Source organism: Lynx rufus, unplaced genomic scaffold, assembly GCF_022079265.1.
Source record: "Lynx rufus isolate CCGP_SWC_20201006 ecotype Redwood Valley unplaced genomic scaffold, mLynRuf1.p SCAF_11, whole genome shotgun sequence".
Classification (NCBI taxonomy): domain Eukaryota; kingdom Metazoa; phylum Chordata; class Mammalia; order Carnivora; family Felidae; genus Lynx; species Lynx rufus.
The window spans coordinates 12422905-12450115 of NW_025814825.1; the positions used below are offsets into that span (position 1 = coordinate 12422905).

Below are 27211 nucleotides of genomic sequence, written 5' to 3' on the forward strand. Positions count from 1 at the left end.
CTCTCTGCCCCTCCCCAGCTGCGCACACATGCTCTCTCTCTCTCAAAAACAAGTAAAAACATTTTTAAAAATGGTTAATATTATAAATTCTTAAATTGTAAGATATGTGTATTTTATCACAATTTTAAAAAGAATTAAGTTTTATTTATTTAAGCAATCTCTACACCCAGCGTGGGGCTCGAACTCATGATCCGGAGGTCAAGAGTTGCATGCTCCTCTGATTGAGCCAGCCAGGTGCCCCTAAAAAAATTTTTTAATGCACATGTTTCACTTGAAACCTCCAGCATTTTCACAAATTTGAGTGTCATACGTGCACAGGGGCCATGCTAATCTTCCCTTACCATTCCAGTTTCAGTATATGTGCTGCCGAAGTCAGCACGGAACCTCCAGTGTTGTCAGCTTTCTGTGCCTGGTCCATTTGAGCATCTCCATTTTCTGCAGGGTTATTCCAATCCTCATCAGCACTGACTTTCCCTTTTTTCTCTTTGGGTCCCTTCACCCCCTTCTTTGCAGGGACCTTTCAAAGTGTAGGCCCTGGCTTCAGAGGGGTAGGTTTAGAGTTGGAGGCATTAGTATGCATTCATATTTGGCTTAATATAGATACAGATGGCTATACATGGAAATATTTATACCTATGTGTATTTATACAGGTTGTTATACCCACATATTTTTCCTTGCCGCATCCACTGAGAGGACCTAGAAGCAACTCAGTAGCAATGAGCACACCCACCACCCAGATCTTGGTTTCTAATACCATTCTCCAATGAAAGGAACCAAGGCTCTTTGAGACATGGCTGACTCTAGGGCTAGGGAGGGAATATACAAAAATAAAATTACAAGGCAACCTATGGAATGGGAGAAATATTTGCCAATCATATATCTGATAAGGGGTTACTATCCAAAATTCATAAAGAATTCATACAACTCAATAGCAAAAAACCAACCTGATTAAAAAATGGGCAGAGGGTCTGAACAGACATTTTCTCAAAGCAGGGCATACAGATGGCCAACAGGTATGTGACATCACTAGTCATCAAGGAAATGCAGCTCAAAACCACAATGAGATATTGCCTCACACCTGTTTCAGAATGGCCATTCTCAAAAAGACAAGAGATAGCAAGTGTTGGTGAGGATGTGGAGAAAAGGGGCCCCTTGTGCACTGTTGGTGGGAATCTTAATTGGTGCAGCCACTGTGGAAAGCAGTATGGAGTTTCCTCAAAAAATGAAAAAAAATCGAACTACCGTATGATCCAGCTCTTACATTTCTGGGTATATATCCAAAGACAATGAAAACGGAGCTCAAAGAGATACGTGCACTCCCATGTTCATTGCAGCCCTGGTCACAATAGCCAAGGCACAGAAACCGTCTACATGCCCATTGATGATTGAATGGATAAAGACGACATGGTACGTATACACGATGGAACATTATTCAGCCATGAGAAAGAAACCCTGCCATTCGTGACAACACGGACGAGCCTGCAGACATTATGCTAAGCGGGATAAGCCAGAAAAAGAAGTCAGTACTCTAGGATATCACTCACACATGGAATCCAGAAAAAGCCAAACTCATAGAAACAAGAGTGGAGTGGCGGTTGAGTAGGGTGATCTGTGTTACATACTCAACAGTCGCCAAGAGAGCAGATCTTAAATATTCTCACTACGAAAAAGAAATGGTGAATGACCTGAGGTGCCATGATGGAGGGGTTGGCTGACGCTGTGGTTTTAGTCATTTTACACCGCGTGAGCGTATCTCATCAATATGTCGTACACCTCGATTTTTCTTTAAGTTTTTAAAAATTTCTGTAAGGCATCTCTACACCCAGCGTGAGGCTAAAACTCACAATTCGGGGATCAAGAACTGGATGCCTTTCTGACTGAGCCAGCCAGGAGCCCCGACGAGTTGTGCACCTTGCAACTTACGCTGTCGTCTGACCGTGTCCTCTCAACCAAACTAGGAAAAGAAAAAGATTGACAGAGAGGGGGAGGGGAGAGCCTGGCTGGTGCAGAGGAATCTGCGACTCTTGATCTCGGGGCCGCAAGTTTGAGCCCCAAGTGGGGTGTAGAGATTACTTAAATAAATAAAACTTTAAAAAAAAAAAAAAGAGTGAGCGCGATAGAGTAAGAGAGAGAGGAAGGGAGAAACATGTGATGGTATTTATGCATTTACACTAAATGATTACTATTTATAGGGATGTATCAAAGACCACGTTTTGAAAATGAGCTCTGGAGTCAGACCACATGGGTTTGAATCCCAGTTCTTCCACTTACTCACACTCTCACTTTGGGTAACTTATTTAATCTTAATGTGCCTCAAATGGATAATACAAGCATCTACCTCCGCATAGTGTCTCTGGTGGTTAGCTCCGTTCCTGGCACCTAGGTGGTGTCCAATGAAATTTGTTCAATAACTGACGGAGTGAATGAAGTAACGATTTTTATGGAGATTAAATAAGGTCATATAACTTTAGTTTGCTGGCATGGTGCAAACATTCAATAAAGGTTGAGTGTTACCATCGACATCCTCTCTAGCCTTGGGAATACTTCCCTAGCGTGGGCTGTTCCCTGTGTCTGGAACACCCTTCCATCTCTTCTGCACCTTGTTTCTCAAGACTCCGGTCAGGCAAAACCCCGCAGTCAGTCTTTCCCGGGTGGCCCCTTCCCAAATTGTCCCCCTGCTTCTTTTCTCCACTTATAGCACCTCTGATGTTGGGTTTACAATGATTTTTGTTTCTTTCATGATGGCCTTATTGAGATGTAATTCACGTATCATACAAGTGACCCATTTACAGGGTACAATTCGGTGATTTTCAGTATGTTCACAGAATTGGGCAGTCATCACCTCAATTTTCGCCATTCCCCAAAGAAACCCCATACCCATTAGCCCCACTCCCCCTCACTCCAGCCGCTGGCAAGCACTAATGTACTTTCTGTCCTGATGGATCTTCCTATTCTAGACTTTCATGTAAATGGAGTCGTGCGAGATATATGGCTTTTTGTGTCTGGCTGCTTTCACTCAGCATAATGTTTTCTCGGTTCATCCAGGTTGTAGCACGTGCCAGTATTTCATCCCTTTTCACAGCTGAAAAATACCTACTTCATGGTCATACCACTTATCCACTCAGCAGTTGATGGACATTTGGCATATTTACACTTGTTGGCTATTCTAAACAATGCTGCTATGAACATCTGTACAAATTGTTGTGTGGACACATTTCTCTTGGTACATACCTAGGGGTAGACTGCTGTGTGATCTGGTAACACTATGTTCAAGTGTTTCAACACTATGTTCAAACCGCCTGTTTTCCAAGGCGGCTGCACCATTTTGCATTCCCACCAGCAGTGTATGGGGGGGTCCAGTTTCTCTACATGTACCATCATTTTTCAGTGTACCTCCATACCAGTGAACTTCTTGAAGGCAAAGAGGGTGAGACTGCGGTTTTCTGTCCCTCCAGCTCTTAGCCCAGCGCGAGTCACCGAGAGAAACTTTTCTTTCCCCAGCTCATCCCTGCTCCACTGGACTACATCAGAGTCATGGAGACATGATATCTTCCGTGTTAAAATATATGCTCGGGTAGGAGTCCACTCTGTTATTATACAGAATGAGGAAAATGAGGCCCAGAGAAGTCAAAAGATCTGCCTGATGTCACACAGAGCCAGAGCTAGAACTCAAGGCTCACGACTGGAAGCACAGAGCTCTTTGCCTGCAGTGCTCTGCAAAGTGCCTCTGAATTTACTCCAAGACCAGAGGAGAATGAACTTTGACTCCAGGGATCTGGTGGCATAGCCCTAGATAGCAAAGCCACAGGTAGCACCTTGCCCTGAGATAGCATGTTTCTCTTCAAAATCCGTGGGAAGCCAGCATTCAAAACCACAGCATGTCTGGTGTGTGTGTGTGTGTGTGTGTGTGTGTGTGTGTCTTTCTTTTAACCTATGAATAACCTTGTGATTATTCACCCTCCAGTAATATAGAAGCTGCAGGTCTTTGCACGGTTCTACGCGGTGGCTCTAGGACCCCTGGGCACAGGCTGCGTCCCCGTGGGGTGCTGGAGCCCCCACGTGGGTATATTTTAACGAGCTGAGAGGAGAGATGCGAGGGAGGACAGGGATGCTAGGGAAGTAGACGTGACTCAGGTGTGCAACAGCATCACCATCTGCCTCCCAGGGAAGGAGCAGGCGGACAGGTTAGGGGAGGATGGCCCCAGGCGCATGGGTGCAGCAGCGAGGAGCCACATGTCACACTGGAACACCCATACTACGGCTCTAAGGTGGGGGCGTGGGTGTCAGCTCTGGAAGAGGCCTTCAAGGGGACCCAGGTCAAACCTCATTTCCCAAGAGTGGAAGCCGTGTGCTGTGTGTTGAAGGTAACCCAGCCAGTTAGTGTCTTGGGACCACCTGACCAACTGCAGCCAGTATTATGTAGCTTTGCCAGGTGACAAAGGAGACCGGCCCCTCACTGCGGGGAGGGCCATGGGGCTGGGATGATGTGACATTCCCTGCCCTTCACCAAGGGCCTGGCCCCAGGCGCTCAGAGACCACAGTCCCTTGGCCTCCTTGGTTCCGTGTTGCAAGTGAATTAAACAAGATGGAAGTACGTAAAGCATATAGCACAGGGCCTGACATTTAGTAAGTACTCACAAGTGGGAGGTTTTTTATTTATGATTTTTTTTTTTTTACGTAGTCTCTACAGCCAACATGGGGTGTGAACTCACAACCCCGAGATCAAGGGTCGTATGCTCTAATTGGGCCAGCCAGGGGCCTCACAAATGGGAGCTATTTTTGTTGTTGCTGTTGCTGCTGCTGTGGTAGATGTTTGCTGGTTATCTCATGCTGATTATATTACAACCCACTGAGAAATCTTTCGCCGATTTATGAGATTCATGACTAGAGCAGTGGTTTCAAACATCAAGGTATGTTAGAATCACCTGGGGGAGCTGGTTCAAAATTAGATTTCAGGGCCTAGCACCTCCTGGGTCTAATTTAGTAGGATACACACACACACACACACACACACACACACACATATACACACACACACATATATATACACACACACACACAGAGACTATAGACTGTATACAGAACATATAGATAAAATATATAGAGAACATACATATAGTATATCTAGAATATATATATATGTATTAAGTATATGTAATATGTATATTGTTATACATATTGTTATATATGTATACATATATATATTATACATATTACATTATACATATATATTATATATTGTATTTACTTCTTTATTTTTTATAAATATCGCAGGTGATTCAGTGCTGGTGGTGCAAGGGTCACCCGCACCCGGCTGCCTGGAGCCGGGAGCCCTCTGCCCCTAGCTGCGCTGAGCACTGTCCATTGGTGTCCTGCTTCATTTGATTTTCTTAAAAAAAAAAAAAATAAGTTACACATGCTTTTAGGAAAACCATCCAGAGAGCACAGAATCTTATGAAGTGGAAGGAAACTCCCTGGACCCCACTGCTTCCGTGCTTATGTCTGCGTTCCCACCCCAAGATAATCATGGTTAACCGTGGTTTGTTTCCAGAAATGGTCTCTGTCCGTACGAGCATATCCACTAATGTATAACGTTTCCCCCGTGCTCACTTGGTCAAAAACACGAAGAGGATCAGAGGATTGAGCAAGGATTGGCAAATGTTTTCAGTAACGTGTTGAATAGGAAATATTTTTGGCTTTGAAGGCCATATGGTCTCTGTCCCAACTACTAAACTCTCCATTGTAGCTTGAAGGCAGCCACAGCAATTTGTAAATGAATGGGTGTGGCTGTGTTCCAAAGCGATTTTAGTTACCGGACAGGTGGCAGGCTGGATTTGGCCCACAGGCCACAGTTAGCTGCTAGAGTACAATTTTGTCTTTTCACTTATGTATTTTGAACATCTTTTCCATATCAGCCCATGCAGTGACTTTATTCTTGAACCGCTACATGGTATACTGATAATATACTTAGCCACTTCTCAACTGGACAGTTAGACATTTTTCCAGGTTTTGCCGTACTAAACAAAGCTGCCATACACCGTGCGCTCGGTTGACTACTCTCAGTCAAATGGAATGAATTCTCTGAGCAGAATTGCTGACTCCAAGGGTAAGAAGGAGTTTAAACTTTTGATAGAGATGGCCAGACTTCTCTTAGGCTTCTTCTTAAATTCAGATTGCCACATAACCTTGTGATTTTCATTGTGTAATCTTCCTGCTGATGACAATTTTCTCGTTAATTTGAAGTTTTTGTAATAACTACGGGAAAGATTCCACCACAACAGAGGGGACAATGAACTATGTGGTAACGAACTCTAGTTTATAATTGTTTAATAAATACTTGCCCGCCATGAAGCAATTTGCACTGCATTCTTGTCCACGTAAAAAGCAAATTCCCTTCTGCCCAGAAAGCAGTAGCCCGGGGCAGCTCTTTATACACGTAAAGAACATTCTGTGCAAAAGCACAAGTGAAGCCCTTGCAGAGCAAATATGCTGATCAGATGGGACATAATTGCCTTTACAGCTGCAGCGTATGCAGGCCAGGGCTCGGCAATGGTGCAAGTGAATTTTGAATTTCCAGTTGGAGCGCTCAGTCAGACCCTTTACACAACCGGGCCAATGTTGCAGATTCCCTTATCTGAAAAAGATGCAGTGATCCCACTCGGTGTTGTTGAGATTACAATTATGAACAACTAGCCTCCATTGAGCACCTGCTCTGAGCCCGGCACTGGGGAAGTCCTTCACCTCCATTCCTTCCACCCTGTGATGATGATTCAATGACCATCTTACAGATGGAAAAACTAAAGCTCAGATAGGCCAAGTAACTTAACCATGGTAATAATATAGTCAGGCTTGACTTCCAAGTCCTTGGGGGAAAAAAAAGTCATTTGCTGCATTAAAAACTGGCAAAAACCTTCGTGACTGATTCCTAACTATTGGGCCAATTTTTATGAAGTCCCCCACGTTGTATAATCTTTCGTTACAAAACATATTTCTCATCCTGACAAATAAATCACTTCAGCAGTCGTGTATGACCATGACTGAGGCAACATTTAAAAACAGACTTATAAAAGGAGTATGAGAAATACTGCTAAAATCTGAATGTTGACATTTCTGATTCTGGGTCCAGGCAAGATGGCATAGCCCCGTTTTTCCTTGCTCCTCACGGCGACACACAACTACAGACCGTGGAAATGGCAAAAGAGACAACCAAAGGAAAACCCCGGAAGGTGGTAAAAGGTGAGCTGGTTTGGGACCAGGACCAGAGAACAGCACAGTGGCAGGGCACGTGCGTCCTACCACCCAAGGGAGAGTCCTTCCCCAACCCTTAACCTAGCAATAGAAGGCAGCCCAGATAGACTCATTCCTCCCTCTTAGAGAATGGGTGTCTCGCTGGTGGGTGTGACACTACCTGGCAAGGGGGATCGCTGGGAGTCCAGCCAGGAATAAGCCACCAGGGACGTATTCTCTTTCCCTACAGACTCTCCACCAAGTATCCTAAGTGGGTGGGCAGGCTGAGCCTGAGGGAGAAATCCAGCTATCGCAGGTGGACAAGTCCAGGAAGCCTCTTTATCCCTGCAGCCTAAGTAAGACTCTCCTCCTCGACCCAGAGACACTGGCCTAGTCCCTGGCTAGATGGAGGGGATCAGTTTGGGGACCCACACATGCTTCCCCCACCAAGAGATACCCACCAGCCCCTTGAGGTGGCACCTGCAGGTACCAACAGAAGCTCCAAGGGCACCACATAAAACCAGGCAGACCAAAGTAACACTGCAAAGCTGCTGTAAAGTGCCTTTGAAACCGCAGTCCCCAAAGTAGGCCGAGCCCCATGTGCTAGCCCTAAGTGGGGTGACACCTGCTAAGACATGAGATTTAAATAGGGCCATCACAGATGAAATGTCTAGGATACTACTAACAATTACCCATCATACCGTGAACCAAGGAAATCGCAACTGAATGAAAAAAGACAATGGATGCCAACACTGAGATGAATTGTGACAAGGATTTTAAAGCAGCCATCTTAAGACTGCCATTAGACTGTCCATTGGAAATTCCCTTGAAATAGGTTAAAAAATAGAGAATCTCAACAAAGAAATGTAAGTTATAAAAAAGAACTGAATAAAAACCATAGAACTAAAAATACAGTTAACTTCATAGTTCCATTATAATGGCACACTTGCTCAGTGGTTCACTGTCAGAGTGCAGATGACGGAGGACAGGCTCCATGAACTTGGGGACAGAACAACACAGCTCACCCACTGTGAAAAAGAAAATAGGCTGGGAAAAGAGAGCTACGGGCCTGGGGACAGTAACCAAAGATCCAACCCTTGTATCATCAGATCGAAAGGAGAGGGGGGTTAGGCCTAAAAGGGTATTTGAAGAAATATGGCTAAAAATTCCCACATCTGGTGAAAGACACAAACTTACAGACCCAAGCTGAGCAAACCCCAAACAGGATACAATGCAAACATAGCGGTAACTATCTTAAATGTGAAATAGTGGAGCCACCCCGGAAAACAATTTGGCAGCTTCTTATTATTAAACTAAATGTGCATCTATTGAGGTGCCTGAGTGGCTCAGTCGGTTGAGCATCTGACTCTTGATTTCAGCTCAGGTCAGGATCTCACGGTTTGTGGGGTCAAGCCCGAGTCGGGCTTCCAGCTGACATCGAGGAGCCTGCTCGGGATTTTCTCTGTCTCCCTCTGCCCCCTCCTCCGTGCTCTCTCAAAATAAATAAATAAACATTAAAAAAAAAAATAAACGTGCATCTATCATTTGACCTAGCAGTTACAATGGAAGGTGATACTGACACACAAATGTGTATGGGAATGTTCACGGCAGCTTTATTTGTAACAGCCAAAAACTGCAGTGAGCCTGGAAGTCCTTCAACAGGCAAAACAAAGTTTGGTATGCATACCATGGAATACCACTCAACAATAAAAAGGGATGAATAAAAAAGAATGAATTTTCAAAAACATGCAACAACCTAGAAGAATCTCCAGGGAATTACGCTGAGTAAAAAAAAGCCAAACCCAAGGTTACCCACTATATGGTACCATTTATAGAACATTCTTGAAATGACAAAATTGTAGAACTAGAGGACAAATTAGCAGTTGCTGATTTGGAGATTAAGGATGGGGGGGTGGAAAGACCATGAAAGAGGAAAGCGTGGTTATAAAAGGGCGACAGGAGGTCGTGTTGCCAAAACTTGAGCATCTTGTAGGGTACAGGAACCTTCCTAGGCGACTCAGTTGTACACAACAATACACACCACAAACGAGTATAGGTAAAACTGGAAAATCTGAATAAGATCAGTATTCTGTCTCAAAGCCATTGTCCTGATTGTGACATTATACTATCGCTTTGCAAAATCGTACCTTTGGAGGAACAGGGAAAGGTAGAGAGAGAAATTCTCTGTATTATCTCTTACAACTAACTGGATGTGAATCTACATTGATCTCAATGAAAAATTTCAGTTTAAAAAATCCACTTAATACATGCCATTACACAAGTAACATCTTATTTACAAATGAGGGAACTGAAGTTGGGTGTTTGGTAACTGACCTAAGGTTACAGAGTTAAAAGTCGATAGGCTAGGATTGAAAATTCAGGTCTGTACAGCTTCAAAACACATGACCTTAATCACAGAGCTACCTGGGCTAATAACTCAGAATATAATGTAAATAACTCAAGAGTCCAATTAGTTGATTAGAGAAATTAAAAAAGTAACTATATCATTTCAAAAGCTGAGCAAGGTTTTGCTTTCTGCTAATATAAAAACTTCTGCTTTACAACGGGATGCTAGGAATTAGGTAAGAACATAGTATCGAGGCTACTGTAAACACAAGGCGTTTCATTCTCAGGTTCCTAAAAATCAAGCCAATTTTAGCCTAATAATTACAAAATTGAATTATAAGATCACGGATAGAAAACAAACGCCAAACGGCAACCCACGCCTCTTTGGTAACATCAGGTTTCAGATTAAAGTAAAAATATTATAAATGAAGTTTCAGCAAAATAATTTTATTTCCTAACACATGGTAAACATATACATCCAATATGTAGTTATCTTGCATGTTTATTCACAAATGACTTCCAAATTACAACTGCTTTGACAGTGAAACATGTACTAATAGTTATCTTAGTTGAGATATGAAAAATGCTTTTAGATGGATAACATTCTGAATATTGGTCACAGCAGAATTTGCTTTAGTTAGATGAGCTCTATGAATTTAAAGCTTTGAAAAGCTACTACTTTTGCATCTAATACTCCAGATGAACAGGACGCAGCAATATCAGCTTGTATTCCACAGAATTTTCCTTAGTTTTTCTGGTGATGGAACCACTTATCCACTGTATTTGGAGAAAAGAAAACCAAATTAGAATCTCTATTAAGAATCAAAACATACCCGGGGCACCTGGGCGGCTCAGTCGGTTAAGCATCCGACTTTGGCTCTGGTCATGATCTCACTGCTCGTGGGTCCGAGCCCCACATCGGGCTCTGTGCTGACAGCTCAGAGCCTGGAGCCTGCTTCAGATTCTGTATCTCCCCCTCTCTCTGCCCCTCCCATGTTCATGCTCTGTCTCTGTCCCTCAATAATGAATAAATGTTCAAAAAAAATTTTTTTTCTTAAATAAATAAGAAGGATCAAAACATACCCAACATATATCCTACCATGGGTTGCCTTAAAAAAAAACTTCGACGTGACATTTCACAATGTGACATTACATGTGACATTTATAAGCAAAAACAGGTGACTAATCACAGTGTTTTCTTTTGGGCTTCTTTACTCTTGATACTAATCAATACACACGTAATTCTCACCAGAAGAACCTTATAGAGAATTCTAAATCTACAGGGGGAGAGAACTGTTTTCTGGGTGAAGCAGCCTGTGGCCAGATTGGGATCCAGAGCCCCACCTGCTCCAACATCTACAAGGCATCCACCCAGCACCCAGAGGAGAAGACTGGGTCGTGCTTGGGAAACTGCCATGATGGGGGCTGGGGGGAAGGAGAGCCCGTGCAGCTATCCTTCTTCCCACAGACATTATGGGACTCTAGAAATGCCTCTTCTCCCCTTCCTTCTCTTTCTCCGTAGATGTGGTATGTAAGATGTATCTGTAGATACAGATATAATTTTCCCACACATACATACAATGTTTAGTGTAGTTTTACTAGAATGGAGATCTTACCATCTGTTGGTATTGTGCAGGCAGATTCACATGGTGGTGGTAACTAAAATAAAATATGAAAATGTATTAGTCTAATGCCAGAAAAAAATAAGCTAAAAAAGTACACCAACACATATATTAAACAGAATCTGAACAGAAGAGGACTTCCCCAATTTTTAAATCCTAAAAATAATTTATAATATATAGAAACAAGGTAATGTTTGCTCTCCTGCCAAGAAACAAATTCAGGCCTCTTAGCTTTTGAAGGCACCCAGGAGAATAAACAAAAGGAAATGCATCTTGAGATAACTGATTTATGCATTTGCAATGATTTTATATATATACATATATATATATATATATATATATATACACACATACATAAAAAGTAGGCAGAGCGTTCTCATTGAAAAGTTATGATTGTTAGCCAATGGTTTTTCCCTTCTAATTTTTCCAATTCACCTCAACGTTGTCAGGATTCATGTATAAAGACAAACCTAAATATACTGGCTTCGTTGTTAAATTATTCTTTTTCCTTGTAATATACCCCACTTACAAGGCTACTAGTAAGAAGTCAGACTTCATGTTTTCTGTTTGTTTTCCTTATTTAATATAGTTAATAAGAATAATTTAGGATTATCTAGTTCAGTCTTTTGGTTAATCCAAATAATTGAAAATAATACAAAGTCAAAATTGTAAGATTATGAACCACTCCTGCACGGTGCCTGAAACTTGACCACTTTCTTAGTCCTTTCTATAAAAAGTCAAGTAAGTTCCCATTAATTCTTTTGTGAAAAATGGCCTGTGATAGGTACGCAGGCACTTGGGTTAGTCGGTATATTCTGGAATCATTTTGATTGTTACAAATTATACTGTTTTCTCATCTGCCCTGTTAGTGTTGACTAGCATCCTTCTTAGCTTCTTCCTTCAGTCAAAGGTCTACTTGTGTGCGCTCATCGTTTGCAATTTCAAGACCTAACACGGTAATATGCATGAGGAGGAACTCTGATATTTGTTGAAAGAAGTACTTTCCTTCCCCATTAGCATAGTTTTTTTTAGCCATCAGGAACGGTCTTTTTCAAGGAAAATTTTACATACAGCATCCACAATAGCTTTGGCAGCATCAGGATCACACTTGAAGGGGCTCTCAGGCACCGTAGTATTCATGCTGTGAAAGAAAACAAAAGTAGTCATGAGTCATAGTAACGAAACCTGTCTATTAAGAGTTAAAAAACAACAGGTTGAGATGGGAAGCCAGATGAGATTCAAGTTTGGTTTACCTGAATCAAGTTTACTCAAGTTGTAGGATAGAAAATCAATATATACAGAAATCTGTTACATTTTCTATTCACTAATAACAGACCATCGGAAAGAGAAATTAAGAAAATAGTAACACTTGGGGCGCCAGGGTGGCTCAGTAGGTTAAGATTCCGACTTCAGCTCAGGTCATGATCTCACGGTTCATGGGTTCAAGCCCCGTGCTGGGCTCTGTGCTGACAGCTTAGAGCCTGGAGCCTGCTTCAGATTCTGTATCTCCCTCTCTCTCAAGAATAAACGTTACCAAAACAATTTTTTAAAAAAGAAAGAAAATAATAATATTTACAGTTGCATCAAAAAGAATAAAATACCCAGGAATAAATTTTTTTTTAAGTAATCTCTGTGTATGCTCTAAGTAATCTCTATGTGGGGCTTGAACTCACGACCCCGAGATCAAGAGATGCATGCTTCACCAACTGAGCTAGCTGGGCACCCCAATTTAACCAAGGAGGTGGGAGATCTGTACACTGAAAACTGTAAGACATTAATAAAAAGAAATTGAGGAAGACACAAATAAATGGAAAGATACTCCATGCTCGTGGACTGGAAGAATATGGTCAAAATGTTCATACTATCAAAAGCAGTCTACAGATTCAATGCAATCCCTATCAAAATTCAATGGCATTTTTCAAACAGGACAAACAATCCTAAAATTTGTGTGGAGCCACAAAAAACCCTGAGTAGCCCAAAACAATTTTGAGAAATAAGAGCAAAGCTGGAGGCATCACACTCCCTGATTTCACACTACCTTACAAAGTTACGTTAACCAGAACAGTATGGTACTAGCATAAAAACAGACACAGAGATCAATGGAACAGAATAGACAGCCAGGAATAAAACCCATTCATATAAAGTCAGCTAGTTTACGGTAAAGGAGCCAAGATATACAATGAGAAAAGGACAGTCTCTTCAATGAATGGTGTTGGAAAAACTGGACAGGCACAAGCAAAGAATGAAACTGGACCACTATCTTGCATTATACACAAATATTAACCCAAAATAGGTTAAAGACTTGAATGTAAGACCTGAAACCATTAAACTCCTACAGGAAAACACAGGCAGTAAGCTCCCTGACATCACTTTTGGGGATCAATTTTTGGATTTATCCAAAAAGCACAGGCAAACAAAAGCAAAAAATAAGTAAGTGGGACAACATCAAACTAAAAAGCTTCTACACGGCAAAGGGAACCATCAACAAAATGAAAAGGCAACCTACTAAATGGGAGAAAATATTTGCAAATCATGTATCTGATAGGGGGTTAAGATCCAAAATACATATATAAAGAACTCATACAGCTTGACAGCAAACAATCAGTCTGATTAAAAAATGGGTAAGAGCATCAGACAGAAATTTTTTCAAAGACACACAATACAGTTGGTCAACAGGTACATAAAAACATGCTCAATAACACTCACCATCAGGGAAATGCAAATCAAAACCACTGTGAATCACACCCATTAGAATGGCTATTATCAACAAGCCATATCAACAAGGTAAGAAATAATAAGTGTTAGTAGGATGTAGAAGAAAAATGAAGCCCTTGTGCACTGCTGGTGGAAATGCAAATTGATGCAGTCACTATGGAAAACAGTATGAAGTGTCCTCAAAAAATTAAAAATAGAATTACCACTTGATCCAGCAATTCGACTTCTGTGTATTTATCAGAAGAATACAAAAACACTAAATGGGAAACGTGTATGTACCCTCGTGTTCACTGCAGCTTGATTTACAACAACCAAGACATGGAAAAAACCTAAAGGTCTACCAATGAATGAATGGATAAAGAAAATGTAGTGTGTACGTACGTACACACACACACACACACACACACACACACACACACACACACTCTGGAATATTATTCAGCCATAAAAAAGAATGAGACCTTGCCATTTGTGACAACATTATGCTAACTGAAATAAGTCACACAGGAAAAGGTAAACACCATGTAATCTCACTTATATGTGGGATCTAAAAACAGAAAAAACAAAACCACGCTCATGGATATAGAGAACATACTGGGGGTTAACTGAGGCAGAAGGGAGGGTGGGTGAAATGGGTAAAGGGGGTCAAAGGTACCAATTATCAGTTATGAATAAGCCATGGCTCAAACTCACTTGTGTGCTCTCTCTCTCTAAATAAATAAACTTTAAAAAAATGGTATATCTAGGAGATGGGATATTTTACAGAGATGGAATATTACATATTATAAAAACATTTTTTAATGACATGGGGAAATACTTATAGTGTTAAATATTTCAAAAATCAGGGGCGCTTGGGTGACTCAGTTGGTTAAGCATCTGACCAGCTCAGGTCGTGATCTCATGGTTTGTGGGTTCGAGCCCCACAACGGGCTCTATCCTGACAGTTCAGAGCCTGGAGCCTGCTTCAGATTCTGTGTCTCCCTCCCGCTCATGCTCTGTCTCTCTCTCTCAAAAATAAACAAACATTTTAAGAAATTAAAAAAAACAAAAACCATAAACTATAGATGCAATATAATCTTAACTACTATTATTATTTCAATTTATTTTGAGAGAGAAAGAGAGCACGCACATGCATGGGGAAGGGGCAAAGAGAGAGGGAGAGAAAGAATCCCAAGCAGGCTCTGTGCTCAGTGCAAAAAAAGCCCAATGTGGAGCTCAACCTCATGAATTGTGAGATCAGGACCTGAGCTGAAATCAAGAGTCAGACACTTAACCAACCGAGCCACCTAGGTGCCCCCCCAAATTTAAATATAAATAGATGCTGTTGTGAGTGTGGAGTATGTGTTTATCTTGCATAAATGGGTTCATGTTAAGTACACTACTAGGAACTTTGCTTTTCTCCCTTAATATGTTTTGGATATCATTCCATATCAACATATAAAGATATTCTTTTAACGTGCCATATACTGTCCTATCATATAGATGTACTTAACCATTACATTTTTCCTTTTTGCTATTATAAAGGGCACTATAATGAACATCCTTATACGTGTATCTTGGTGAACTACAGATATATTCCTAGCAGTAGTGGTATAAAGAAATACATGCAATTTTAACTTCTGGACTAGATATTGTCAAATTCCCCTTCACCAAGCCTGTACCCATTTATACGCTCAACAACCATGTATGTATGTTCTTGGTAACCCTGGCTATCATCTAATTTTTTTTAATTTTTGCAAATCTAATGGGGGATATCATTATCTTGCTGAACTGCATTTTATAAATCATGAGTGAGTCTGTACACCTTCTTATATGTAAACTTCCTTTTTCTATCTTTTCTCTCCATCTATTGAGTTGTCTTTTTCTTATCAACTCGAATAAGCTATTTACAAATTATTTTGCCCCTTGTTGTGTTTTTTTACAAAAAAACTGGGAAAAATGGTCTCCTGATACATAAAAATATCACAAGTAAACCTTTCTTTTATGGATTTTGAGTCTGTGTTCTATTTAGAAAGGGCTTCTCTACTATAAGCTAATTAATAGATTAACCTATACTTATTCTATAATTTTTTTGCATCAAAATTTATGTTTCTGGAATTAAATACTAATGTAAGACGAGGGCCGACAGGCTGCACCCAATTAAATAAGGGTGCATTAATTAAATAAGGAAAACATGCTGAGCTGCTTCCCTGGGGAGCTCATGAAGCACCTACCTGGTCACAGCACCTTTTAAACACAAATCGAAACAGCCAGAACATGGTGGTGGTTGCCAGTGTGTATCTGCCATTAAGGAGAATAAGGAGGAAGGTCGGGATCTAGCCTGTTTTCTTCCTCAACAGCCAGTTGGTCCAACACCATTCATCCGTAATACTTTACTATAAACTAAATTCCCATATGGCATTGGGTCTACCAAACTCTAACAGGACTGAGTAATCTGACTTTCTTCTTCAATATCAAACTTTGGGTAAAACAATATCACTCAACATTATGAAAATAATTAACACTCCTCCCCCCACCTCCAACACTACCCTCATTTTTTTTTTTTCCAGAATTTTCCTGGCTATTTTCACACGCAAATTTTTCCTAACGAAATTGAATGTTATTTAGGAACATAGTTTACTTTTCTTTTTATCATATTTTATATTTCTCAATAGTCTTAAACTGCTCTTCTTATGGGTCTTGCACTGTCTTGTTTATACCTTGGTGTTTTGTTTTTCTAAGTTTATTTATTTTGAGAGAGAACACATGTGTACAAGCAGGGGAGGGGCAGAGAGACAGAGAGAGAATCCCAGTGCCCACCACAGGGCTCAATCTCACAAACCGTGAGATCATGAACAGAGCTGAAATCAAGAGTCAGACACTTAACCAATCGAGCCACCCAGTCAGTGCCCCTGAGTATCATGTATATTTTAGATACAAATCTGTTTCTTTTCTTTTTTTTTTAAATGTTTATTTATATTTGAGAGAGAGAGAGAGACAGACAGACAGACAGACAGAGTGCAAGCAGAGGAGGGGTGGAGAGAGACTGAGACAGAATCTGAAGCAGGCTCCAGGCTCTGAGCTATCAGCACAGGGCCTGATGTGGGGCTTGAACTCACAAACGGTGAGATCGTGAGCTGGGTCAAAGTTGGAGGCTTAACCAACTAGGACACCAGGTGTCCTGGTGTTTCTTTGTTTGTTTTATTTTTATTTTATTTTTTTAACGTTTATTTATTTTTGAGACAGAGAGAGACAGAGTATGATCGGGGGAGGGTCAGAGAGAGGGAGACACAGAATCTGAAAGAGGCTCCAGGCTCTGAGCTGTCAGCACAGAGCCCGACGCAGGGCTCGAACTCACGGACCGCGAGATCATGACCTGAACCGAAGTCGGCTGCTTAACCGACTGAGCCACCCAGGCGCCCCTGTTTGTTTTTTTAAATACTATTCCATATGAGACCTTTTCCTCCATTATAGTTTCTGTAATCACTTGTATAGAATGCTATCAATATACATACACACTCATTTTGTAATAGGGCACCTTTTTGAATTATTTCCTGGGGTTTTCTAGGTGCAAAATCATATCATCTATGACAATTTGATCCTCCATTTCCAACATTGCTGCATCAAAATACATCATTTCTCTTATATACTTCATTGGCTACTATTTCAAGAACGACATTAGTTAAGTGGTGATAGTGGGCATTCTCTTGTAAACCTCTAAAAACCCAAGAGGAAGCATCTGATCCTGGACATGGGTTGGGGGCCAGACAGACTTGGATGTGAGTCCTAACCATGAAACACTTATTGAAGGATGACTTTGGTTAAGTTTAATTTCCCTGCATCTCTGCTACATGTTTGGCAAATATTAACTGCTCAATAAGTATTAGCTATTATTAGCAGTAGTAAATTCTGTGTGCATGGTAGATCCTGGTTTAGCGGCAACACATCTTACATATTTAGATCAGAGCAAAACTCTTGCACTCAACCTTATTTCACTCACTACATTCTGAGCACTCTGCTTGTAAGCCTTTCTAGTTACCCTCACAAAGCTCTGATCCCACGGTCCCTTTTATAGTTTTAGTTTGTACTTGTTCAGAGAGTATCTCATGAGTACTTTTCAGTTGCTTATATACCTACCTTCCCACTTACTTTAGCAATGACTCACAAACCAGCCATCCCTTTTCAAAGGAATGTAATAATACAGTGTGTTTATGGTCGTTAAAACCTTTGGAGCAAGCTGGTCTGCCTTCTGTGGTAAACACACAGAGAAGAGTTCCTGCTTACCAACTGATCCCCTTTCCATCGATCTTCTTCGTCACTAATGCTCTCCAGTGGTCATGAGTGCTTTTAATAATATCAGTTGCAAAATCCTGTAATTTGAAGATATGCATTACAAAGACAGATAAGTGTCTTTTCCTTATTATCAACATTTTGCCAAAGCCTGAGAACTTTGTCTTTTCTAAATTCGTTTCCTTGTGTCAGAAATGGAAGAGGACATTTAAATGAATCGATATCAAGGCTGTCTTACCTATATCTTTAAACATTTGTTTTATGGTCATACAGTCTTTAAATGGTAACGATATAGTTAAGTTGGTCTTGATACAAACGGGCCGAAAGCTACACTTCTATATGACACACTACCTTATCTTTAAATTCTGCATTGAAAGCAAACTGGTTCTCCGGTTTTCCATCAGGAACCTTGTACCTTCTAAACCAGTCCACAGTAGCTTCCAGGTACCCAGGTTTCAGCCGCTTGACATCGTTAATATCTAAAAAGAGGACAAGCAGATTGCAAGATGAATATGTAATTGTTCATGCAATACAAATATCAAGTACGTACTTTGAGAGAGCGATAGGATGGATTATCAAAAAAGTTCAAGATAACATTAGAGTGAACCACCTTGCTGAAAAGAGAACACACAGACATTAAAAGGAAATCATCTAGTGTCTTAGAATAGCTCTGATGTTAAGTACTAAGAAAACAACCAATACAATAGTAACTTCTATTAGAGAGTTTTCTGCCAGGAACTGGAAACAAAAGACCAAATATGTTTTTATTATACCACAGTGAGGAAAACTGTCAGAGCTGATTTAACTCTCTGACTGCGAACCAGACATTGAAAGGTATGCTGGATCCGGACTGGAGAATCCTGAACACCAGATCCAGAAAAGAAAAGGTCGGCAAAAAAGAATCCAGTCAACTTTTGTTCCTCATCTTGCAAAGCTGCATACAGAGACACAGGAGTGGTCTCCAGAGCTACCAGAACTGCCTCCTGATGCCACATCAAGAGCCTACCAAAGACAGCACCAATTCTGTGCTGTTGCCTCTTGGGTTTGGCTTTCCTAACCAGCCCGGCAGTCCTGGTGTTGTAGCAAGCATGGAACCCCAGGCTTACTTTCGCGGGTTCCCACAAAATAGCAGGGCAACCTGGCTATCGGGGCTCCACAACGACCAAGAAGATCAGTGTGTCTGAACTGACTGCTTTAGTGGTAAGTAGTCCTCTTCCATGGCTCTGTGTGTATCTCTCCCAGAGGTGTGGCTAGTCAAGAATTCTCTCCATCTAGCAATGCCAATAAACTCTTCAGATTATAACAGATGACAGACAGACACTATCTTAGGCTGACTTGGAGGGAAAGCTGCATACTATTTGCAGCATGGGGCCAACCGCCCAGAGAAAGTTTTCAGTACTCCAATAGCCTCAACTGCAGGGCAAAAGGCCACATACATGTTTTAGGATTCCACGTACAAGAAATATCCAGAATCGGGAAATCTATGGTGACAGCAGATTAGGGATTGCCAGGGCCTGGGAAGAGCAGGGGATAGGGAGTGACTGCTTAGACATAGAATGATGAAATGTCCTGGAACTAGACTGTGGTGATGTCGTGTGACTTTGTGAATGTATTAAATGCCACCAAATTGTACACTTTAAAATTGTTAAAATGGTAATTTTGTGTTAAGTGAATTTTACCACCAAAAAAAAAAGGGGGGGTGGGTAATGAAGTACTGATACATGTTACACTGCAGATGAGTCCTGAAAACATTATGCTACGTCAAAGAAGCTAGACAGACACATTAACATACAATCCCATTTGTGTGAAATGTTCAGAACAGGCCAGTCCATTAAGACAAACAATACATTAGTGATTGCCAGGGACTGGGGGAAATGGGAACAGGGAGTGGCTGCTAATGGATACAGAACTTACTGTTAGAGTAGGGAACACGTTCTGGAATTAGACAATGGAGACAGTTGCACAACAGAGTGAATATATTAAAAATCGTAGAATTGTACACTTTAAAATGATGAATTTTATAGCATGCAGATCATATCTCACTCAAAAAAATTTTTTAATAAATAAGTAAAGCAAGAGAATGCTAGTATGTATGGAAGGAAAAGAGAAAAGAGTAAACACAAACTACCAGATTTTTCCTTTCCTGGAATGAAGGAGAAAATTTACTCAATTACTAAGTTAATTACTAAGAAGTTCACTGTGCGGAATAACAGTGCTTTGTCAAATGTTTTGCTTCTCCATTCTTTAACAGTTTGAAAGCGTGGGCTTATTCCTTAGTGCTTACTGAAGGTGATTCTGTCTCTATAGGTTAAATTTGGTGGGGAGTAAGATTTAGATGTAAAGACTTTAGATCTTCAGATTTCCTTACCATTGTAATTGGCTGCATCAGGATCATCCACATTAATGGCAATGACTTTCCAGTCGGTTTCCCCTTCATCGATCATAGCCAGTATGCCCAGAACTTTCACACTAATTATTTCACCTCTTGCACATACCTAAGAGTCAATAACCACAGTTAGGACAATACCACAGAATGAAACTTTGGAAGAAAAGTTTTACTTGGTAGATAACAGGAAACAAGGAAGATGCCAAGTTTCTGCAAACTTACCATAAAATGGTTTCTTTAGGCAATTTTTAAAAAGCTAAACAAGCAGATCCCTGTCTTATCAAAACTGAAAATAAGTACCCTTGGAGGCCCTAAGAAAATCAGTAACGTAGTTGAGGATAATTCATATTTTTTGAGGTGTCATTGACTGGGCCAAAAAATAAATCCTCCATAATATGTTCCAAACACATATTTAAATGTGCTTTCTTTACTTTTTATTTTATTCAAACAACTGAATTAGGCAAGTCAAACAATATGATTTAACTTAATGAGTTAAAAAACTGAATGCCAACTTTCTTTTCGGTTGTTAACTATTTCCCTCAGCCTGAGCGGTATCGTAAGGAAATGATAACTACAGTCGTGATGTGAGAGTTGCCCTACTTGATGAAGAAATTCTGACCATAGAGCTCCAGCTCCTGAGGTTGGCTGACATGGGTCGGTTCACTGACCGTTCCGAGCAAGTCGGCAAGGTTTGCCTTGTATCGAGATGAAATCTGCCTCCTGGTACTCTACCCGTTGACTAGTCATCTGCCTGCCAAAGCACTGCAGAACACAACTGCTTCTTCTGCGTGCGTGTATACATACATTTTTTTAGACTAAGTTTAAATGCACACATTATAGTATACAAATGCTTAGCAGAACTAGAAGTTTTAACTTCTCAAAGAGACATCACTATTTCACTAATATGCATATATTTTATTCACAATATTTTTTAAAGTATGAACTTTGTATACTTCGTTACTATCATCTTGACACTACAGAAAAACATTTCAGATTCCATTACCTTGCTTCCAATTTCACACACATCGATTGGGTCATTGTCACCGCAACAGCCAGTGTGTTTGTCATTGTGTCCTGGGTCTTCCCAAGTCTAAAAATTAAATTAATTAATTAATTAAAAATTAAAAAAAAACTAAGTCTGAGAGTATATCATTTCTATACAAGCTACTGACAAAGTGGATCATGTTTGCATTAAAAGATAGCAGCCCATGAGTCTTTCTACAAAAATATGAATATTCAGCTATTTTTTTCTCATTTTTAAGAAATTTTTGATTTACATCTAAGAATCTTCACTACACACAGTAATTTTAATTAAATGCTAGGACCCTATTATGCTAAATATGCTATATACACTCAACTAAATATTCTATGCTAAATACGCTAAACTGAATTTAAGATTTCTTATTTTTGTTTTTTGTTTTTTTAAGTTTAAGTGTTTTTTAAATTTATTTTGAGAGAGATATAGAGAGCAAGTGGGGGAGGGACAAAGAGAGGGGGAGAATCCCAAGTCAGGCTCCAGATTGTCAGTGCAGAGCCCGATGCAGGGCTCGAACTCACAAACCTCAAGAGTCGGACACTTAACTGACTGAGCCACCCAGGCACCCCTAAATTTAAGCTTTAAAACAGATGATACTTTTTTTTAAAGTTTATTTATTTATTTTATTTTTAGTGATCTCTACACTTAATGTGGGGCTTGAACTTACAACCCCAAGATCAACAGTCGCATGCTCTACTAACTGAGCCAGCCAGGTGCCTCAACAATAATCCTATTTAAAACAAACAAAACCCAACCACCTAATAGTTGAGACAGCATGCAACACAAATACAGACCCAAATATTTACTTAAAAAATACATTAAAAGGAAAGTGCTTTGATGAACTTTTTGTGCTCACTATCTTCTATAAATTAGATTTTCTTTAAAATAAATTTCCAAAACAGAGGTAGGTAGACAGTAATGCTAAAAGGGAAATGAGATGTTCTGATGGTAAGTGTCATCACCGACCAGGAGCCAAGACTGAAAAGCTCAATCAGGATCTTCTGGAGCTTTCTTTTTTTTTTTTTTTTTTTTTTTTTTTAATTTTTTTTTCAACGTTTATTTATTTTTGGGACAGAGAGAGACAGAGCATGAACGGGGGAGGGGCAGAGAGAGAGGGAGACACAGAACCGGAAACAGGCTCCAGGCTCTGAGCCATCAGCCCAGAGCCTGATGCGGGGCTCGAACTCACGGACTGTGAGATCGTGACCTGGCTGAAGTCAGACGCTTAACCGACTGCGCCACCCAGGCGCCCCAAGGATCTTCTGGAGCTTTCAATTGCTAGCTTTATTTCCTGAATCTCTGCAGAGATCTTACAGATGGCTTGTGCTTGCTTGGATGTTTAAAATGTACTTATTGTTCTAGTTATTTTCTCCCTCAATCTAGAACATATTTCTTGGCTATTCAGCTGGAATAAAGGCAAAAAGATAAAAGTGAAGGGGGGTAAACAAAGACCAGATCCAACAAGCCAAATCCAACCTCCAGAAGAATAAGTATTTCAGCAGTGTTTTCCCAGATGGACAATATTTTGAGGCTAACTACTAAATGAACTGGAATACAAGGTGAAGTGCTATAACTAAGGCAGAAAAATGACTTTGTGATTACCAGCTGAGTTTGATCTATGTTTTGGTAACTTACAGATTGTTTCACAGTAGACTCGACTTAATAGACTTAATGGTTAATAAAAACAAACCATTTATCAACAGGAAAAAGTAAGTTGAGTATTTCATGTAAAAATCCTAAGTACCACAGGCATTAGCCTAGACAAACTGGAATTAAATATCCATCATTTACTCATACTAGACATGATTCTAGTGATTCTTCCTTTAAATATTAAATAAGAGCCTACTATACACACTGGCATTGTGCTGGGATAAATTGGTATACAATACAGACATCCTCCCTCCTCAAAGGTGTTGTCTGTTTAGGAAAACAGAACCCCATTATTACTTTACCACAAAAAGACTGGCATTAAGAAGAAGAAATCAGGACTCTCAACATGAAAGCTTACCTGTGCCAGGCTCCTCACAATAGCCATATGAATTAAGTGCTCATAATCTCAGAGAGATTGGCCTCAGGGAGGAGGAAAGAGAGGCAAGTCAGGTGAGCCAGCAAGTGGCGGACTTGGGATGTGGTGCCAAAAATCCATGCTTTCAACCACTAGCCTACACGGTCCCTCTTTGCCACTCATTCCGTAAAGAAACAAAGCATATGGTTTACAACCAGTCCATATAGAAAGATAAATATTTCAGAAAAGAACTTTCAAATGTGAATTTAAATATCATAAAACATTTATCTTCAGTTTATTTTGAAAATAAGTTTATTCAAGGAAGTATTAAAGTAATTACTCCTGGGGCGCCTGGGTGGCTCAGTCGGTTGGGCGTCCGACTTCAGCTCAGGTCATGATCTCACACTCCGTGAGTTCGAGCCCCACGTTGGGCTCTGTGCTGACAGCTCTGAGCCTGGGGCCTGCTTCGGATTCTGTGTCTCCCTTTCTCTCTGCCCCTCCCCTGCTCATGCTCTGTCTCTCTCTGTCTCAAAAATAAATAAAAACATTTTTAAAAGTTTTTTAAATTAAAAATAATAATTACTCTTATGTTGGTAAAATCTACTATGGCATAAACTTTCTGCAGGTGTTTAAATCTTTTCCACTAACAGCTATAGGTCAATTTTTTGTAAGCTAAAAAGTACATTTTTAGCCACTGCACAGATACATACCTGAGGGATAGCACCGTAATTCCAGATATATCCTTTATAAGGGAACAGATTTGCAACGTAACGGAGTTTTCCTTTTTTCACATCTTGTTTAATTGGGTTTAAAGGGTCCTTTGTAGCTATCTGAAATAAAAAATTTCAAATTATTGTATATTTGGATATAAAATACTATTCAAATAACGATTTGAGGAAATGAATTATGGAATGCATATCCTGTAATTCCACTTTAATGAAGTATTTTGCCTCTAACATTTTTATGATTTGATATAAAAGTTTTTCCATAATCAGCTTTAAATTGGAAAACTTATTTGAGGTACACAGGAACTATCAAGAAGGGAAAAAAAACACTAAAAAAAAAAGCCCCAAAATTTACTTATTCAAGAAAGCAAAAACTAAAATTACCTGGAATAAAATCCTAACATTTGAGAAATGTTTTAAGATTTGTATTAAAAGGGCAAAGTAAATATTATCCAACTTAGGCTTTCCTTAAAACTTTTTAAATTATTCAAATATTTGAGTGTATATTACATGCAAAATATGGCTACTGTCAAAAAGCTTAATTAGGTGATAGAAGAAATGTAACAAATATCCACAACAAAAAGCCGAATCTATTAGGAGTCATCAGAAAGAAATTAACGTAACAGAAATTCCAATACAATCACAGGTGGCTGGGGTAACTGAAGAAAGCCCGGTGACTCCATGGAGGAGTCTGGAGGAGTCGTTGATGGACTTAAAGGGGATAACACAGGAGAAACAGGTAATTCTAGGCTTTCAGAAGCCAGAAGCAAAGGTGTGGGGAGGACAGTCTGCCGCTTCAGAGCCCAGGGGGAAGACTGGCAGGCAGTGGGCGATGCAACCTACCGGAGACGAGATTGGGACCAGCAAGAAGAAAACCTTAGGCTTCAGCGGTTGAACATTCAAGCAATGCAAATCAGTGTGCTTAGATCAAAATTAATATCCTAAGCCTGATCATCAGTGTAAGGAGAAACATACCTCCATTTTTGCATTTGACCAGCGCGGTACTTCAACTATCATGTGGAACACGTCCTGAAAAACACATAGAAGGTGAAATGGTCATAGGAGCTAATTTGTTCTCTCACCCCAGTGAGCGTTTCACTGGTTCGGCCAAAGTTAAACTGTTCGTTGTATTGGATCTTTGAAGTCAATAGGCTTTCAACACAAGTCAGCCAAAAAATCAGACCCGGGGCACCTCAGGGGCCTAGTCAGTTAAACATCCGACTCTTGATTTCGGACTCTTGATTTTGGATGATTTTGGCTCAGGTCATGATCTCATGGTTCGTGATATTGAAGGCGCTTTCTCTCAAAATAAATACATAAACTTAAAAAAAATCAGACCAAATATGCAAAGTAACTGTAGAATTAAGGTGGTGGGTGTTTCTTGTCCAATCTGTAATTCTTTCGAATTTTTGTGTGTTTAAGTAAACATAATAAATTTTTCATAATAAAATGTCGGGGGGGTGGGTGGGTGGGAAGAATGTTACTATAAAGAAAGGAAATAGTTGTTTTTTTTTTTTTTTTTTTAAATTTTTTTTTTTTCAACGTTTATTTATTTTTGGGACAGAGAGAGACAGAGCATGAACGGGGGAGGGGCAGAGAGAGAGGGAGACACAGAATCGGAAACAGGCTCCAGGCTCCGAGCCATCAGCCCAGAGCCTGACGCGGGGCTCGAACTCCCGGACCGCGAGATCGTGACCTGGCTGAAGTCGGACGCTTAACCGACTGCGCCACCCAGGCGCCCCAGGAAATAGTTTTTAAACATAACAGAACTTCTATCTCCGAGGAAGACCGTCTTCAAAGAGATCATCTCCAAAGCCCATTCGCTTCCTCCAGTGACACTGCAATTGCTCAAGATGTTTTCAGAACTCCTCTTTCAGTGGCAGTTTGGAAGACAAACCCTAAGTCAGTTTACTTACATTGTCATACGTTAGTTTGACAGAGGAGGGGCAGATAGAGAGGGAGACACAGAATCTGAAACAGGCTCCAGGCTCTGAGCTGTCAGCACAGAACCTGATGCCGGGCTCGAACCCACAAACTGTGAGATCATGACCTGAGCCGAAGTCGGACGCTTAACCGACTGAGCCACCCAGGCACCCCAATAAATAAAACTTTAAATGGTCAGGTTTTCAGTTTATAGCCTTGCAAAAGGTATACATGAGGCCAAATTTGCAATTATTCTTTTAGAAAATGTGTATTTTTTAAAGCGGATTTGAAATGAAAGTCACTTATGGCGTACCTGGGTGGCTCAGTCAGTTGACCATCCAACTCTTGATTTTGACTCAGGTCATAATCCCAGGGTCATGGGTTCGAGCCCCATGTCGGGCTCTGCACTGAGTATGGAGCCTGTTTAAGATTCTCTCTCTCTCCCTCTGCCCCTCTCCCCAACCCATGCTCACTCTCTCTCTCTCTCAAAAAAAAACCATTTTTTTAAATGTAAGTCACTTAGTTACACTTTTTAGAATTATTTTTCTGCTACTTTGCACCAAAAAACAAAAACAAAAAACAGAGACTGATAAGCAACAAAAGGATAAGTCAAAGGTTTTGAGCCAATGATTACTGTGCTGTTACTTTTAACCGAGCAGAAAAGCTAGAGCTTACAGTCTCAAACTTCTGCCCTTTATTTAAGTTCTTGGTCAAACTGAGGGAGACAAGAAGATTTCATGAGTTTCTGCTTCAAGCCTCTTAATACCTACTTGATATAACATAAAACCCACAAAAAACAGAGATCTTAAAATCCAGGACTAAGTGTTCTATCCATGTTAAGTGATAATTGTGTGGTTTAGAAAAAGTAACACATTGTTCATGGGAAGACCCAATCTTTGATTCAATTTCAAGATTTAATCAAAGAAATGTGATTTCTTTTCAAGAACTGCATCTATC

The 27211-nt window shown here is 40.3% G+C and overlaps 1 protein-coding gene and 1 non-coding gene across 2 annotated transcripts in view; both read right to left on the reverse strand.

Moving 5' to 3' along the window:
• Positions 1–273: 273 nt before the first annotated feature.
• On the reverse strand, positions 274–379 carry LOC124507349 (U6 spliceosomal RNA). Its single transcript, XR_006961003.1, has one exon. It is a non-coding gene; the product is annotated as a U6 spliceosomal RNA (small nuclear RNA).
• Positions 380–9999: 9620 nt separating this feature from the next.
• PPA1 (inorganic pyrophosphatase 1) overlaps positions 10000–27211 on the reverse strand; it is a 30077-nt gene continuing 12865 nt past the window's right edge. The window contains exons 3-11 of the mRNA XM_047072882.1: positions 25307–25360; positions 24317–24436; positions 21569–21655; positions 20548–20674; positions 18531–18658; positions 18174–18259; positions 12267–12336; positions 11190–11232; positions 10000–10350 (exon numbers count right to left, since the gene is read on the reverse strand). Coding sequence (XP_046928838.1) covers positions 10319–10350; positions 11190–11232; positions 12267–12336; positions 18174–18259; positions 18531–18658; positions 20548–20674; positions 21569–21655; positions 24317–24436; positions 25307–25360 — 747 coding nt within the window. The 3' untranslated portion in view covers positions 10000–10318. The remainder of the gene's footprint in view (positions 10351–11189; positions 11233–12266; positions 12337–18173; positions 18260–18530; positions 18659–20547; positions 20675–21568; positions 21656–24316; positions 24437–25306; positions 25361–27211) is intronic.